The sequence below is a fragment of the Antedon mediterranea genome, chromosome 7, assembly GCF_964355755.1.
Source record: "Antedon mediterranea chromosome 7, ecAntMedi1.1, whole genome shotgun sequence".
Lineage (NCBI taxonomy): Eukaryota > Metazoa > Echinodermata > Crinoidea > Comatulida > Antedonidae > Antedon > Antedon mediterranea.
The window spans coordinates 22,058,930-22,077,593 of NC_092676.1; the positions used below are offsets into that span (position 1 = coordinate 22,058,930).

Below are 18,664 nucleotides of genomic sequence, written 5' to 3' on the forward strand. Positions count from 1 at the left end.
CAAATGCAGAGTATAAAAGACTGCATGCATTTGGTATGCCTTATGGTCTAAAGGGCTATAACGGTACTGACTTGTCTTACAAAGGTAAGAATTACCGTACAAAGGTAAGAATTACCGTACATAATCTATTTTTACACGTACCCGTATAAAAACGATGACGATAGAAAACACTTTTAGGATCATTAACCTGGAATCTTCCAATTCTACGAATTTCAAGAAACTATTATGATAATGGTAAGGCTGTAAATTCCTGATATAGGTCTACAATAAAAATTATATCTGTTTTTTTCTTTGTGTATCGTACCGTATCGAAACAAATCAAATATAAAAAAAATCATGACATTTTAAATAATTTTTAGATTTTCTAGTATTATTTATCAAATTAGTTTATCTCAAGCATTAATATGATATATTGTCGATCCCTAAAAAAAGATTAATAAATAAGACTTTGAATAGGTTATTTTGTAGTTTTAATAATGTTAATCACTTCTGCAGAAAAAACGGGAAATATAATGTTTTCACTTAAAAAGAAGCAACAAAAATTGTCAGTCAATTTGACAATATTTTTTTGCTTTAAATTACAGTTTTTCAGGTAAATAAGTTTGTGTTCGATCAAATTTTTTGTCAAAAGTGAATATTACTATTATTGAACATAAACATGGCATATTTAAAAAAATGTGTTTCAAGGCGAACATTATTTTAAAACTACAGTATTGCTTTAAATTACAGTTTTTTCATTCAGGTAAATATTTTTGTTCCGATCCATTCTTTTGTCAAAGCGAGTAACTGTTGAGACATGAAAATGGCCTATTCAACACAAAAATGTGGAAAAAAAATATTTGTAGGGGGACAATATGGTTTTTATAATAGCCGTAACATATTATTTTGTACCACCACACGCTTACTGAAGGATAACAATCATAAATAGCTTATACCTATATAAAACAACTTATGTTTTTACTGTAGATCTGCAAGAAATACTATCAAAGCTACCTCATGAAGACAGTATATTAGAATTTTCTAGTAAAGAGAAACCGACATGTTTAAGCTGTGCTGTTATTGGCAATGGTGGTATTCTTAATGGTTCTAAGCTTGGAAAAGAAATAGACGGACATGATCTTGTATTTCGGTAATTTATTTAGTAATAAAACTATAGAGTAGTAATTCTTATAGTACGGCATGTCAAGGGATACGGTGTTTATATTTATATAGTAGAATCTGAACTGAGCCTGCAAGAGCTAAGTCAACCATTCTCGCATGGCGGCAATAAACATTGGCCTGTGTGCATAAAAAAAATATATTTCTTAAATAGGCCTATTATCTATCTGTGAAATAAATTGGTATCATCTTTAACTAATTTTTAGATGTTAATTATTTCTATACATTGTTGTGATTCGTTTAGAAAATACAAATACCACATTTAGTTTTTTCCTACTGTAGATCAGACCAAACGCTTCAATGTTGGTCTCATTCTGATTGTGATCATTGTTATTCTTTTTATAAGTGTGAACCACGCAATTCGAAGAGGATTTGAAGAAGATATAGGTAATAAAACTACACATTACGTAATGATGGACCGATCACTAACACACACAAGTAAAGAAGACGTTCCACGAGATAAGGTAACATATGATGACGACGAAATAGAGCATTTGAGAATCAATTGTTATTCAGTTTAAGTTTTGCACGGCTTAGGCCTAATGTAATATTCATTATTTGCATGCAGTTAGAAAAAAAAATGTATTCATTTTATACCAAAAATGACATACTAAAAGTTAAATGTAGCCTATAAATGTTTTGTAATATTCGGAATATCAAAGAAATTACTGAAGTACAATTAGATCATCTATTTCCACTCAAGAAACCATTATCAACAATAATACATCTTAAACGTTTATATTTCTATAAAATATTTGATCGCAATATTAATAACGTCGTAAATCAAATCGTTTCTTCCGTCAGGGAATTATGTATGTGTTCTTACCGTGCAGAAGATTAGACTACAGTTATATAAAAGATGCTATTGGACGGCCTAACCCAAAGCTGAAGTTGGTTACTGATGCAAACAATATGAGAATACTTCATCCGGATTTCGTTCGTTACATTAACAAAATGTAAGTAGGCCTAAATTCATATAGAACAAAATAATTGTCGGCTGCTCTTGTATCTTGTTTTTTATTTTTCCAATTGAAATGTATTTTCTTATTGTAATGTTGTACTTTTTTTCACCTTATGTGAAATAGAATTCATGTTTTTATAATAATGCATTATGATAAAAGAATATCCATTGATTATCTTATAACCAATTATGTTCTGAAATTAATTAGATGATCTCTAATGTAAACGGTGATTCAGTTTATTTACCATGGAGATCGACCACGAGATGTGGCATTCCATCGACCAATCAGATACGCCACTCAATCACACAGCCCTTTTGAAATAATTTATACAAATTTTTTTATTAAATTCCTTTGTGTTTTTTTGTTACTAATAATGTACATTCATTTTATTGAATACCTATTATTGTTTTGTACAGGATACATTTCATTTAAGATAATCCTAGTTATTTTTTTTTTATGTTTAACTTTTTAGTTGGATTCAAAGAAAGCGTTTCTTTCGGCCAACAACTGGCGGTATGATGTTCATGTCAGCACTCCATTGTGGATGTGACTCTGTTGATGTGTACGGTATGGGTAATAATAAACAATTATTCTGCTCACTATTACGACTTAAAATATGAAAGATATAAGTACAATGGTGGGCATGACTTTAACCGAAAGATTGAAATTCTGAAAGCGTTAGACAAAGAGGGCATCATTAATTGGTACAAGCGAGATGTTAAATTTTAGAAGTAGCCTGCACATGCAAAAGCCGTATTATATCATTAGTTTAATATTTAACTAATACTGTATCATTGCCATTTGTTGCTTTCTTACTATCGAGTGGCGTTGATGCATTTTTTTAAATTCAATTTAAAGTTGATATACAATAGTTCGATTCAACGACTTAATTATTAATGCGACACCGAAGAGCGAAACATGCTAAACTTCAAACACGGTAACCATGGAAAAATAAGTATAGAACTTATACCTGCGTGATGTTACTCCGTTCCCAATTTATTTCTCCATGCAGTATTCAGACTACATTTTAAACTGAAATAATGTTAATGTTGTAGGCCTATACATACATAAATGACTACAGACTTTGGGTTTGCAGTTTATCTTATGTATTGTGCAATGTTAGTGAAGAAGTCATTGACTTCGTTTCAAATATTCAAACTGTGTTTGTAAAACTTTTATTTTCAATAACGTTCTTAAGGCTTAAATCTATATATAATATCATAATATCTAATAAATTCACACAAAATAAACAATATCACACTCATCAAACAAGACAAAAAGATCAGTATTACCTGCCACTCACTCGAACCAATTTTAAAATGAACACCTTTGTATATACTGGACCTAAACTCTGGAATTGTTTTTTAGAGTGCCTAATTTTGTAATATTTATTTTGTATATGTTTGTTTTGAGGAGCCTATTCACTACAAGCTATATGCTTTAATGTACTGTAGGCTCCTCCACTCTATACGTTATTAATAGTATAGTGAAATAAAATAAAATGAAGTATATATTCTAAAATGTCTGTTTTATCAAGGTTTAACTTAGGCCTTTTTTTAATATTTAAATTAAATATCTAACCTTATAATAGTAACAGATTATGTATAAACGTGTTTTTCTATTATTATATTAAATATGATGTCATGTAATTTTAATTAAATGACATCATATTTAAAATATTAATATAGAATTGCTTAAAAGCAGTTTTCTTTGAAAACATATAAGCAGCTTATTAGTTGCTTAAAGATATCTATAGATCAGGACAGATTCGTCTTTAAATGTCGTAATGAGAATTGCATGGGCACAACATTTTTCTTTTGTGTTACATACCCCTACCGCCCTCAGGTACGACAAGATTTAGTTACAAATAATAATGAAATAATTGTATCTAGAATAATACAATTGTGTGCTGGCGCCTAGCATAATTTTGTTTTTCACCAAGGGCCACCCTGTATACGTGATATAAAGTTTGTATTAACGTCGTATATATTATAAGTTTAAAACTTAAAAGGGATAGTTTGTTTACGACGAGTTACGTAACTCTCTGGATAAGCATAAAACCATAATAACATAATTATATAGCCTATGCACATCCTGCTGCCCGGCTGCGATTTTTTTTTTCGTACATAAGTTGGGGACCCCCTCAAGAAACGTCACAAAATAAACATGAATAATTCATCAGTTAAATTTTCTTGTTCCGTGTGCACCCAAGCGTATACCAACAAGAAGTGATTACACAAGTGCGGTACGATTCTAGGCCTATCTCCGCTGTTGTTGCCGCGTGCGATTTCATAGAAGAATAGCGGCGTTTTGTGTGGATTGTCGAAATAATCAGCCTTTGTTTATGGTGTTTTTAATATAATTTATTACTAAAGAATTACGTGTTAAAATTATAGTTTCTATTAATACTATAGGTGTTATATATGCATGTTGTAACGACGCCTTTGGCGTGCCATAATTGTTCTCTCTCTTCTGAATAAATGTTTAGTTGTACACGCTGTGTTTAGAGCCCTTACTTTACATTATAATTTACTATATACAACATAAATTTTGGCGACGAAGATGAGCATGGCAGTTATAATAGGAAAGGTGGAAGAATTTGATTCATCTTTAGAAGCTTGGGATTCGTATACCGAACGGTTAGATCAATATTTTGTAGCCAACAAGGTCGATGATGATCGGAAGGTACCGGCATTGCTTGCACTCATCGGACCGAAAACGTACACGCTACTAAAGAATTTGTGTTCACCGGAGAAACCAGCGACACTGTCTTACGCAGATTTAATTACAAAGCTCACGACACATCTTTGCCCAAAGCCATCGGAAATCGCTGAACGATTTCGGTTCTACAAAAGAGAACAGCATAGCGGGGAAAGCATTGCTTCATACATTGCTGAACTACGAAGGTTAGCCATTCATTGCAATTTCGGAAACACTTTGACCTCGACACTGCGAGACATTTTCGTCTGCGGGTTGCGTCAAGAGAACATTCAGAAACGTTTACTGGCGGTTCATGACCTTAAATTAGATGATGCAATTAAAACCGCTGTAGCTATGGAAACAGCAAGTCGTGATGCTACAGAATTTCAGAAAACAAGGACACCAAATACTACAGGTGAGAGCAATGTAAATAAGTTTACTACAAAAAATTACCAATCTAAAAGACACCAAGGTCATAAACAAAGTAAAGCATCTAGGCCTACACACTGTTACAGATGTGGTAATACAGGCCATAAAGCTGATCGCTGCAGGCACATACATACTGTTTGCAATTACTGTTCCAAGGAAGGACATCTAGAAAAAGTATGCATGAAGAAAAAGAAAGACAATAATGTGTCAAAGCCTAACACTGGTAACCTTAAAAAGAATGTACAGTATGTACAGGGAGAGGAAGTCAACTATGAACCTATGCTATATGCAAATCATAAGTCAAAAGTGGAGCCAATTATAGTGGTTGCATCTATAAATGGAAAGAAAATCCCTATGGAATTGGACACTGGATCATCAGTATCACTGATTCCAGAGTTGACCTACAAGAAAGCATTCCAGTCGTTACCATTACAGAAAACTACAATTAGGTTGAAAACATATTCTGGTGAGACTATTGTACCAATAGGCATGCTAAATACTAAAGTGTGTCTTAACAATCATGAAGAACTTGCAGAGTTATTGGTCGTTCCATTGAACGGACCAGCCTTATTCGGACGTGATTGGCTAAAGAAGTTTAAATTAGATTGGCATGAAATAAAAGCCATTGATGAGGCAAAAGCAACAACTAAAGGTCTGGATGAAATTTTAGAAAAACATAAAGCTGTTTTTAAAGATGAATTGGGGAAACTGGAGAATATTAAAGCTAGTATCTACATCACTGAAAACAGCAAACCACAGTTCCACAAGCCAAGAAATGTCCCATATTCAATGAGGGACAAGGTCGAAAAAGAGCTTGGACGACTACAAAATCAAGAGATTATTAGCCCTGTGAAATACAGCGAATGGGCAGCTCCCATTGTACCTGTACAGAAGAAGTCAGGGCAAGTTAGAATCTGTGGTGACTTTAAAGTTACAATTAATCCTGTGATGAAAGTAGAACAGTACCCATTACCTAAAATAGAAGATATCTTTGCATCTCTAGCAGGAGGTCAGAAATTTACAAAAATTGACCTTAAACAAGCATATTTACAGATGGAAGTGGAAGACACTTCAAAGGAACTGTTAACTATTAATACGCATAAAGGGTTATTTAGATATAACCGACTTCCATTTGGTGTAGCCTCAGCTCCTGCAATCTGGCAAAGAGCGATGGACCAGGTACTGCAAAATGTACCCTTTACATCTTGCATATTGGATGATATGATCATCAGCGGAAAAACAACTGAGGAACACTTAAAAAACTTGGACACAGTTTTAGAGAGATTAGAGAAATACAACTTAAGAGTAAATCGTGAGAAATGTGAGTTTTTCAAAGAGGACATCACATACTGTGGTCATGTGATAACTGAAAAAGGGTTACAGAAATCCCCTGACAAGATACATGCAGTTATCAATGCGCCAAAACCTGACAACAAACAGCAAATGCGATCATTCTTGGGTTTAATAAATTACTATCGTAGGTTTTTGCCAAACTTATCGTCCATAGTCGCACCCCTGAATGAACTCTTACAAAATGAAAAAACTTGGAAATGGACAAATTCATGTGATGAAGCTTTTAAAGCGGTCAAAGAACTTATAACTTCAGACCAAGTTCTATGCCACTATAATCCTGAACTAACAGTTAAACTAGCCTGTGATGCATCGCCATACGGCCTTGGTAGCGTTCTTTCACATATTATGCCAGACGGAAAGGAAAGACCAATTGCATTTGCTTCTCGCTCCTTAACAAAAGCTGAAAAGGGCTATGCCCAAATAGATAAGGAAGCATTAGGACTTTATTGGGGAATACAAAAGTTTCATACTTACCTGCATGGCCGACATTTTACTTTGGTGACAGATCATAAGCCGCTAGTAAGCATCTTGCATCCACAAAAGTCAATTCCAGCAATGACTGCTGCAAGACTACAAAGATATGCCCTTTACCTATCTGGACATACATATGATATCGAATATCGCAACACGCACGCTCATGGGAATGCTGATGGATTGAGTAGATTGCCTATACCTACAGATGTGATTGATTACGTCGATGAGGCATCTACATTCTACACCTCCCAGATTGAAAGGTTGCCGATATCAAGTACAGAAATACGGAAAGAAACACAGAAAGATCAGATTCTGTCACACGTATTAGATACTGTTTTAAAAGGGACTAACAAACTTCCTGACCAAGAAGCGTACACACCCTACAAGCGCCGTCTTACAGAACTTACTTGCCATCAAGGGTGTTTAATGTGGGGAAATCGAGTACTAATTCCAGATAGACTTCGTGCTGCTATTCTTAATGAAATACATGATGGACACATTGGGATTGTTAAGATGAAAAACTTAGCTCGCTCTTACATCTGGTGGCCTAACATTGATTGCGAAATTGAACAAGTTTGTAAATCTTGTATCGGTTGCCAGCAAACAAGCAAAATGCCAAAATCCGCACCAGTACACCCTTGGGAGTGGCCATCTGCCCCATGGGATCGCTTACATATAGATTTTGCAGGGCCATTCATGAACTCTATGTTTTTAATTGTTGTTGACGCCCATAGCAAATGGCCAGAAGTTTATCCAATGAGATCTACTACAGCACAACTGACTATTGAGAAATTGCGAATTATGTTTAGCCAATATGGTATTCCCAGACAAATTGTATCGAACAACGGTCCTCAATTTAAGTCGGAGGAATTTACAGATTTCATGAAAGCAAATGGTATTCGACATACCACATCATCCCCATATCACCCCAGAACAAATGGCCTAGCAGAGAGATTTGTGCAAACGTTTAAATTGGCCATTAAGCAAGCAAGAGGAAACAGTTGTTGTTCATTACAGCAACATCTGAGTACATTTCTGTTTAAGTACAGAACAACTCCTCATACACTTACCAAGGAAACACCTGCAAAATTACTCTACGGACGCAATCTACGAACGCGTTTGGATCTTTTGAAACCGGATCTAACAGCTACTGTCTTGAAAGGTCAAGATCGTATGAAGTTTGCAAAACATTGTGGAACCAGTATCCGAGAGTTTCAACCCGGACAATCAGTAATGGTCCGTGATTATCGTAACACAAACCAGAAATGGATACCAGCTCAAATACAAGGAAAAACTGGTCCACTATCTTACACAGTTGACACAGGACTTGGAACAGTATGGAGGCGTCATGCTGATCAACTACACCCAACTATGGTGAATGTCACTCCTACAGAAATATTCACCCAGGATGACCATGTTCCAGAAATACTAAATCCAACAGACGCTCCACAATCAGATAACCTTACTCGAAATGTTAACGCCGACACACCTGTTACAACTGGCAGCGCATCTCTTACACAAGAAACTGCACCCATACGTCGATATCCAAAAAGAAATAATATTCGCCCACCAAAGAGACTAGACTTGTAAATAGACATGAAACAAGAAGTTGATTTTAGTTGAACTTTATTATTCATTATTGCATTGAAAGATATTATACAGAAAACTTTGATTGAAACATTATAATTACGAATGATTACAGAACAGTACAGAACTCTAGAATCTAGTCTTTACTATTCTTAAAATGGTAGGGAGGATGTGTTATATATGCATGTTGTAACGACGCCTTTGGCGTGCCATAATTGTTCTCTCTCTTCTGAATAAATGTTTAGTTGTACACGCTGTGTTTAGAGCCCTTACTTTACATTATAATTTACTATATACAACAATAGGCCTAATTATTAGTCTCTAAACCCATGTCTATTCTAGTAGTAGCTGTGTGGGTACGGTGTGTATGTGTGTGACGTGTGTGTGTTAGGTATGACACAATCCGAGTAATAAGTCAGCAAAATTAAACATTACACAAAAATACATTTTTTATTCTCGTGGGTCTAATCTTCCCATCTCATGTGTTCATATACGCGCATTTTTAAAGTTCCTTTGAGTTCATGCATATTGTTTGATAATAAAATAGTCGAATTAAAAAGATACAGTACACAAATTATACACATTCTTTATTCTTGTGGGTCTAAGCTTTCTTTGGGCTATGTCCAATGAATTACTACTTACTTGCCTAGCTGTCGATTAGCCTCGACTCGACACATTTTGTGTGAAGAATAGTGCGCGAAGGTAATCACGTGAATCCTAGGCCTACTGTAGAAAGAATCGTATCGCAGTTGTTCGTGTAATCACTTCTTGTTACTATATCGCTTGGGTGCACACGGAACAACAAATTTAACTGATGAATTATTCATGTTTATTTTTGTGACGTTTCATGAGGGGTCCCCAACTTATGTACGAAAAAAAAAATCGCTGCCCGGCTCCATTTCCTCTCCTCCATAGCAGTAGACGTGACCGCCCAGCACAAATGTTTATGCTACAATCATGTTTACCTAGGCCTACTCAGTAATTAGCCTAGTAGTAGTAGTAGGAGGGCTGTCGATTCTATGGTAGCAGGACTACGGCGTGCCCCTAGCCTAGATTTAGTACTAAGAAGTAGTACTCTACTAGGCTAGGCTATATGTACTCTACTACACCAAAGATAATAAAAGGAGAAGATACAACAGTTCCGTTGGCGGTGTAAACCACATCCGGGTTACTATTTGCCTACGCCTGAAGGTGGCGCATTTCTTTTTCTCTAGAAGAGGTGCGCCACCTTCAGGCGTGGGTAAGGTAAAACTTTTATTGTAAATATCTATAAAAATGCAAACGATGATTATTTATCAAAATAATTATCAAAATTTTAATAATATCAAAATTGGTAGAGCACAGACGCGAGAACACATCAGATCATCACGATACATCGAAACGTGGGATTAGACGGGAACCATATCTAGAGCCCGCCGTCGTTCGGCTGCTGGATTCGGATTAGGCCAAGTTGAGCCGCCGACAAGTTGAGCCGCCGCCAGAAAAACATTATTTTCTATGGAACGCCAAATGCTAACTTTCGCCTGTGCTCGTTCTATTTATATTAGGGATAACGATGTACATTCAAAAGTTTATATATATTATTAAATATTATATTTAAATAATTATGAAAATCTTGCTTGTAGATTCCAAAATATAAAACATCACCGAAAGTGATCGTTTTTAGCCAAAAATGACGTAAACATGTTGCCCCTCAGTCGGCAGTTGTATGAACTAGGCCTACTCCATTTTTCGGTAAAATAATTACATAAAATCACGTTTTTTAGTAAAATATTTTGTGTATTAACATTGTAAAATTCAATAAAATATTATATTAAAAGATTAGTAAATAAAAAATAATATTTATTTAACCTCATTCGAAGAATGTTAATACTCTATTAATTAGTATAGTCCTGAGAGACAACGTGACTTTACGTGGTAGGCCTACACGCGAGAAAAATTATGAGTGCACTGAATTTTTTCCTCGAAAGATTAAAACAATTAAATTATTAAATATTACTACTTTCCTTTGCTGTGTTGTTAATTGTAATATGTAATTATATATTATTTATTTTCATGACCAATAAACCAAGACCATGAACTTGTGTACTAGGACACCATCCTAATCACTACGCGAAATGTCGTAAAAGACGCATGCACTGGGCGTTTCATAGAAATCACCGGCGGCTCAACTTGTCGGCGGCCCAACCGGTCATATCCCCTGGATTCTTACGCGTCCATGAATAAGCGTCCGCGTTTCCTATCCTTCTATGTATAACAGCGCGTGGTTCTAGGACACCTACCCCCTAGACAGTTACCCCCCGGATGTTTACCACCCGGAAAACTACCCCCTTAGGACAACTACCTCCCGGACAACTACCCCCCGGACAACTACCCCCTTAGGACAACTACCCCCTTAGGATAACAACCCCCCGGACAACTACCCCCCGGACAACCACCCCCTTAGGACAACTACCCCCTTAGGATAACTACCCCCCGGTCAACTACCCCTCGGTCAACTACCCCCTGGTCAACTACCCCCCGGTCAACTACCCCCCCCCCCCCCCCCATCCAAAAGTAGACAAATATATAGGACCGGTTTCTGTAAAAATGAAATCATCTGTTTTTAACGGGTGTTTCGAAACTAGAGACCCGAGACCAGAGACCTGACACGAGACCCAATACGAAAAGGGAGACCTATATTTGGGTCTCCCTTTTCGTATATTAGGGTCTCCCTTTTCGTATAGTGTGGTCTCTCTTTTCGTATAGTGGGGTCTCCCTTTTCTTATAGTGGGTCTCCCTTTTCTTATAGTGGGTCTCCCTTTTCGTATATTTGGGTTTCCCATTTTGTATATTTGGGTCTCCCTTTCGTATAATTGGGTCTCCCTTTTCGTATATTTAGGTCTCCCTTTTCGTATATTAGGGTCTCCCTTTTCGTATAGTGGGGTCTCCCTTTTCGTATAGTGGGGTCTCCCTTTTCGTATAGTGGGGTCTCCCTTTTCGTACGTGGGTCTCCCTTTTCGTATATTTAGGTCTCCCTTTTCGTCTCGGGTCTCGGGTCTCTGGTCTCTGGTCTCGGGTCTCTAGTTTCGAAACACCCGTTTTTAACCGATTATTCTGTTTAACAGCACGCTAGACCCTAGATGTGCTAGATTTAAAGTGCCGTATTTATTGAAAAAACGGCCTGGGCTGTTTATTGTTTAGGTGGTTTTTAGGTGGACATTTATTGGAAGAAAGTTGTTTATTCAATGGGAGGGGTATAATCTAATGGAAATAGACGCCGATTATTCCATATGATATTTCATGGGAGTGACATGGTCACCGTTTATTTGAGGGGAATTTATTTAAAGATCGACGTTTATTCGGTGAGTGAACATTGAGGTCAAATATCAAAAGTGATATTATTCTTCAAGTGTACAAAAATACATATATGACAAATTTGAGACAAAAATTAATTCTTTTAAGACCAGTGGTTATCGAAGCATTGTCCTGACGCAAAAATTATTATTATTATTAGCGAACCCAGTCTTTACAGTAAATACAGGGAGTACTATATAATACGTTCGATGTTCAATCTTTTACTTTTGTTTACAATAATGAATAGTAATTCGTCATTAAAATATAGTTATTAATTCCTATTATACACTGTTGCAGAGTCAGGTTGTTGAATGGTCTGGGTGGTTAGGGTGTTCTAAAGGGATAGTTTTCTGGGGGGTAATTGTCCGGGGGGTAATTGTCCGGGGGGTAATTGTTCCTAGGGGGTAATTGTCCGGGGGGTAGTTGTCCAGGGGGTAGTTGTCCTAAGGGGGTTGTTGTCCTAAGGGGGTAGTTGTCCGGGGGGTATTTGTCCGGGGGGTAGTTGTCCTAAAGGGGTAGTTGTCCTAAGGGGGTAGTGGTCCAGGTGGTGGTTGTCCGGGGGGTAGTTGTCCGGGGGGTAAATGTCCAGGGGGTGAATATCCGGATACGCAGCGCGTACTGTTGATTCTTTACCTATTTATATTCTTTGACTACACCTACCAGGCCTGCAAGTGTTTCCCTTAGATACGTCTATGCATGATATTTGACTCAAAGTAAACTCACAGTAGACGTAGGCTTCACACATATTATGTATAAACTATTATAAATATTAACTTACCTCCTTTCTTGCGCCGCCTCACGCCTTCCATGTTTCCATTAACATTCCCGCTGTTTCAGTTCGATCGTCTGCTCTTCTGCTGCTCTGTCGTTTGATAAAATTGAGCCAATCAGACGCTTGTTTGATGGCTGGCCCCGCCTCTTCCTTTTTTCTGTTTAAATACTGTACCACACCAACCTCGAACAAGCGATTCAACTGAGAGATCGACAGAAAGTCGTTCGGTACACTCAATTTGTATTCTTTATTCATAATATCCTTTTATTTATAATATAGCCTAAATCCAAGCTTTTGCAATATACGGTACATACTTTTTTTTATATAAATTTCTTCAATAAAAATAACCAATTAATTATTTAGTACTGATTATTTAATATGCGCAATATTAAAACATTTCATTCTCGCTATTTAAAAATATGATATTCGCACATGCTTTTTATAGTGTTAAAATAATTATTTGTTGTGCATAGATTAACTAGGAGCTATCATCTGTTACAATTTTCTATACAATCTTATTTTATTATTAGAACTATCTATGATGTCTTTATTGGTATGTATTAGACCTTTAAATATTGTCATATTAATCACTTCACTATTATTGAGATAGTATATTTAGCACCTGCTTTAATTGCACCCTGCTATCAACTATCGTCCACCAGAATGGTGGGAGGTTATTAGGTCAATCGGATGCTTCTGATTGTTGGTAAGCAGGATTACTTAAAAAGTTATTGCCCGATTACCTTAAGATTTTAAAGGACGGTTTCATAGCTGTATGGGAACACATTTTCATATGGTTTGCGCTCTCATAGTGCCTTCTAGTTTATAGGGAATTAACATATAAATATTACTACAAGACGGAATTTATAAGGCACCAATTTAAAATTGATCATATTATAAACAATTGTTACTTTGTATGGACGGTCAACAAAATAAAATACAACTCTATTATTCTAGTGGCCTCGGCATTTGGTCTCTATTTAGAATCATTTTAATTAAGCTGAATTTGAAAAGCCGTGGATATACAATACTATTAAAGCCATTGTTATAGTGGTCTTCGGCATGTTGGTCCCTATTTAGAATCATTTTAATGTGGAAGTACTATAAAACATATTATACTGCAAGACTAGAATCATCTGGCATGATTATGATGAAATTGTGTCAATGTAAAGATGATTTAATGAAATATTATTATTATCTGCGTTTCATTTTTTTGAAAGAAATTTTTGAAAGATTATAAATAAAATTCAGCAATAGTTGCATTATTCTCTTCATAATTGTGCAAACAATCATAACATTAACATTAAATATTGACAAGATTATTTAAAATACAAATAGTATATGTATAGGCCTAGACTAGGCCTATGTATTCATTCATGTTTTTAAAGGGAATGTTTAAGTAAACACAATATAATATTGAATTTAATAATACAATATAACAATTTATTGGAAAGCACATGTGATTTTATAGCATTGCTTAGCCATTTTGATTGGTTAATTTCAGATGCTGTGCATTACTTTCTCCCATATTTACCAATAGAATGCACAAACATTTTGAGAATTATTGTGGTTGGCTGTGTGTAATTCAGAGTGGAAATCAAACTTTTAGTGTGCAGCTTCTAAAACTCTATAGAAGAGTAACATATTCAATTTATATGAATACTATATAAACAAGGAAAGCTAACAACAGGACACTCAACTCACCTTGCCAAGATAGGAACTCGTAACACAGTCCTTTGATCTTATGTCTGGCTGCTACAAATACCAACAGCAGCCACAGATACACACATTTGTTGACAGCCTGATAACTATATATAATCATTATTTGTATAATACAGAATATTAGTTGATAGGATAACTACAGACTTGTATTATAGGTTTTAATATTCCCCATTTGTCAAACTTTAATAGTTTTTAACTTCAATTTCCGATTGCATCAACAACAGCGTAATCGTCCTCTTCGTCACTCATTACGCCATCTACCACTACGCTTGGTCGCGTCGTCACAAATTCTTCTCTAATGGCATCGAGCTCTTCTAGTTCATGCTGTTAAGAAATAAAATATAGTTTTAATAATCATACGCTAAGAAGGTATAACACTACAATATTCTGTTTGTCCAAAATGTGCAACATTTCAAAGGGTTGTGGGCTTTTTTAAGTGTGCATATACTGTACTATATTTTGCAAGTATTTCTGTAAGTATATTTTTATTGTAAATGAATTCCTTTCTACAGTAGTTTCGCAAGGGAACTGTTAAATTGCATCGTCAGTATGACCTCATGACCCTGTACTTCCAACGTTGCAAAATTTACGAAACCAACTTACAAGAACCTGTGCTCGATGTATCTGCCTCTTGTTATTAATGTGCCTTCTGGGAAATGGGTTTAATTCATGAAAAGCAATCTAAGATAAACAGATTAATAAAATGTATTCATTCATTAGTGTAGAAGTCATTTACAGTATACACCCCTTGGTCTGAAAGCAGTTCGTAAATGATAAGTTTTAAAGACGCAAAACCCTATATTATCAATACCTGAAGCATTAAAATAAAATAATTTTATTTCAATATATTGTAACTCAACTATTGTATAATATTGTTTACTTAAAATACTGGGGTCTTTTTTCACAAAAACAATAACTTAAAAAATAAATGTTTGAACAAGAAAAATAAATTCTAAATAAAAACATATATAACAAAATTTAAATTAATTGCCTTTACCTGTGATAAACTTTTGATATCTTTCATTGTTGAAGGCATCTGTCGTAGGAAGTTAAAAATCTCAATGTACCCTGTCATCTGCAACAATTTGTCCTCATGGTATTTGAAAAAAGCCAAACCAAACCGGAAGAGAACTTTGTTTCCTTCGAACAGAAATGTATCCCATACTCTAAGCATAGTCTTCAAAAAAAAAATAATCAAAATTAATTTTAATCAATATAATTTATTGATTATCTATTTACTCATCAATCAACCTATCAATACCAGTCAATATATCATTGAAGAAATGCATTTAATTTGTTGTATTTACATAATTATTTTTTCCATTTTAAGGGTTATTTTATGTTCATTATAATGTTACCCATTTTGACACATAATCACTGCAACAGGTACTGAACAATATATATTCTAGAATTAACTAAATCTCTCTCTCTCTCTGTTCATTGGAACAATACCATCTTTGTCGTATATTCGTGGTCCAGTTTTTTTTTATGTGCAATGTTTAGGAGTTTGCAATTAATGTTATTTTCCAGTCAAGTGCTTTACAGCCAATTAAGATTTTTAAAAAGCCATCAAAAGTATGTTAAGTAAGTTACCCGCCTTTGGCATGACAATCCAAAAATACCATTTTGTAGATTACAGGTCAAACGTGAAATAAACATGATGACAGTTTAAAAACAGCTAAATCCATATTTATTTTTCAAAAAAGCTTATAAGCTTAAAAGTATATGCTTAAAAGTTGTAAGCAATTTTGTCTGAAATGTTTTTGTTGTTTTGTTTGTTGTACTTTTTCTTTGGGTTCCTGCATGTGACAAGAAACATGTTTTCCTCTTCAGGTTCCTCAATAATGTCTATTATATATATTATTGTTATTTTGCCATTACTGAAATTAATAAAATGTTCTTTAAATGAAATACAGTTACAGCATTGCCTTACCTCAGCTGGGATATTGTCACAGAATATTGTGATAAACCAATTAAATGTCACCAATGAAAGATCCACACTAATGAAAAAAAAAAACATTTAAACATAAAAAAGTGTGTGTATAACTATCTGCTCGACAAACAGTTACTGTACAACAGTTAAAACACAATATTGCAGTTAATCTAGATTTATAGTATTTTTTATTTAAAAATATATTTTTTAATATTCTTTTAAATTCTTTTAAATATTGTTTTTTGTTCAATATTTGAATGTTATATAGGTGTAATAATTAAAAACTAGATCAGAACAAGCATGAATGTGCGATACTCGGGGTACAGCAAAAGAAGCTGTAATGACGTCATAAGACCGGATGTAACGTCACATACACATCAATAACCTTGCTACCAAATACAGCTATACGGTACAATCTTCGAGACGTGATATGGCTGCATCCGGTTTGAAATTAAAAATCCGGCTCTATAGCTTTGAGGACATGTCCCTGTAGAATATTCATGCAAAATCCCAGCTCAATACTACAACGAATAAGGGAGGAGTAGTACTTTATAAATCGCACTTTTTACCCGATAGTGTCCAGATGGAAGAGAAGATGAGAGAGTCCTAGACTTGGGTACCCCGAGTAAAAAGTATATTTACTCTAATTGAAAGAAAACCAAAATTGATGGCTTGGGTTATAGGGATATAGGATATTATGATATTATTGATTTAAATAAATAACATAGCAATAGCATTTACTTTTCTCGATCAAGATGTGCATTTAGTCGTGGAATCTTTTCACTTAAGAGTTCTTTGAAAACACGTTGGTCAGTCTGTGATCCAATCAAAGTCTTGCTGTAGTAGTCAGGTGGCATAATATATTCAATAATTGCTATCATGCACCTAATTAAAAAAAAAAACCATTATTAACTATAAAAACTTTGTTTCACAGTCATTCCAATTTAATTCAAAAAGTGCTTGAAAATCGTTGGAGTCCCCAAAGCAAAAGTGATACATAGTGGCATTAAACATTTTAACCATGATTAGTTGTCTTGATAGCTTTTCAGTTCATCACATAATCAAAACTGGCAGTGCTGTGGGTTGTAACATCAAATGTTAATGGGTTATAATATGTCATTTTGCTCTTTCTGGTGGCAGTGAAGCATTGAGCTTTCATACTTGGTTCAAATCCTGAATGACACAGTACCAGAATCTGTCTCATGGACAGCTACACTGCCCAAGCCTCATGCAAGACAAAATTAAAAGACTATAGTCAACAAGCTATTCAGGGGCCACTTTGATGGGTCTTGAAAGTGTCCAGTTATGGTTTCTACTGTATTAGCAAACATTAGCCATGAAAAACAGGCTCCATAGTAACTGAATACTTACCAAAATGCATCCTCCTCATTTAGGTAGAGCAGAGCAATGGCTGCCAGTCTATTTAGCCCCTGACAGTAGCCTATCATAGGATTGTGGACACTGTAGGCCAGTAGCACCTTCCTTAGTTTAGGAATCTATAGTTAATAATAATTTTTAAAATAGCCTAGCTTACATAATTTACATAACTGACAAGATCTCTCCAGTCATTTCTGGTTTGTGCAACTGCTTTTATTTTTTAAATAAACTAAGCAAAAATGTGTACTGTATCTTTTGAAATGCCGAATCTGTAAGATTAAAAGGACTGGTCTGATACATAAAGCCTTAATTTCAAACTTAAGCACTAACAATTTTGACTTAAGCAGAGCAGAGCTCTGGCATTGGGAAACAATATTAACATGTACTAACATGGCATACTTACTCCATCTGAATCTAAGTTTAAGTAATGCTGGTTGTTTGGCAATGTTCTTAGGAGGTCCAATTCAATTTGTTTCACTGCAGGACTGTGTTGGTATTTCTTTTAAAAAAAGTAGAAAGTGATGAATTTGGAATAGATATCTAGGTGATGGACAACTTACATACAGGTATATATCCACAGAAACCCACTTTCCGAAGTTCTGTGTCTGCCAAACTTATTTTCCCTGTCTACCAGGGGATCAGCAGCTATCTAATCAAGTGCTTAGAAGCATTGGGCAATAAGCGCTGTATAAGAACAAGTATTATTATCAATATAAAATGGCAGAACATGAGAATGTTATGTGGGGCACTGCTTCATGTTATATAATAGTATTGTATCAAAACTGCCGGTTAAAATAATAAAAAGAAATGAAGTATGCATTTTGTAATAAAACTTTTTAGTATTTAATATTTCATTAGTGA

The 18,664-nt window shown here is 35.0% G+C and overlaps 2 protein-coding genes across 2 annotated transcripts in view; one reads left to right on the forward strand and one right to left on the reverse strand.

Annotated features, from left to right (window-relative positions):
• LOC140054848 (alpha-N-acetylgalactosaminide alpha-2,6-sialyltransferase 1-like) lies at window positions 1-3,532 on the forward strand. Its single transcript, XM_072099943.1, is given in 6 exon segments — window positions 1-84; window positions 967-1,129; window positions 1,505-1,622; window positions 1,963-2,114; window positions 2,593-2,707; window positions 2,709-3,532. Coding segments are annotated over 6 exon segments (738 nt in total). The 5' UTR covers window positions 1-35; the 3' UTR covers window positions 2,850-3,532.
• Window positions 3,533-13,013: 9,481 nt separating this feature from the next.
• Window positions 13,014-18,664, reverse strand: part of LOC140054318 (TBC1 domain family member 2B-like) — a 29,382-nt gene continuing 23,731 nt past the window's right edge. Inside the window, exons 22-28 of the mRNA XM_072099258.1 lie at window positions 18,207-18,302; window positions 17,798-17,922; window positions 17,168-17,311; window positions 16,427-16,493; window positions 15,491-15,670; window positions 15,097-15,174; window positions 13,014-14,817 (exon numbers count right to left, since the gene is read on the reverse strand). Coding sequence (XP_071955359.1) covers window positions 14,692-14,817; window positions 15,097-15,174; window positions 15,491-15,670; window positions 16,427-16,493; window positions 17,168-17,311; window positions 17,798-17,922; window positions 18,207-18,302 — 816 coding nt within the window. The 3' untranslated portion in view covers window positions 13,014-14,691. The remainder of the gene's footprint in view (window positions 14,818-15,096; window positions 15,175-15,490; window positions 15,671-16,426; window positions 16,494-17,167; window positions 17,312-17,797; window positions 17,923-18,206; window positions 18,303-18,664) is intronic.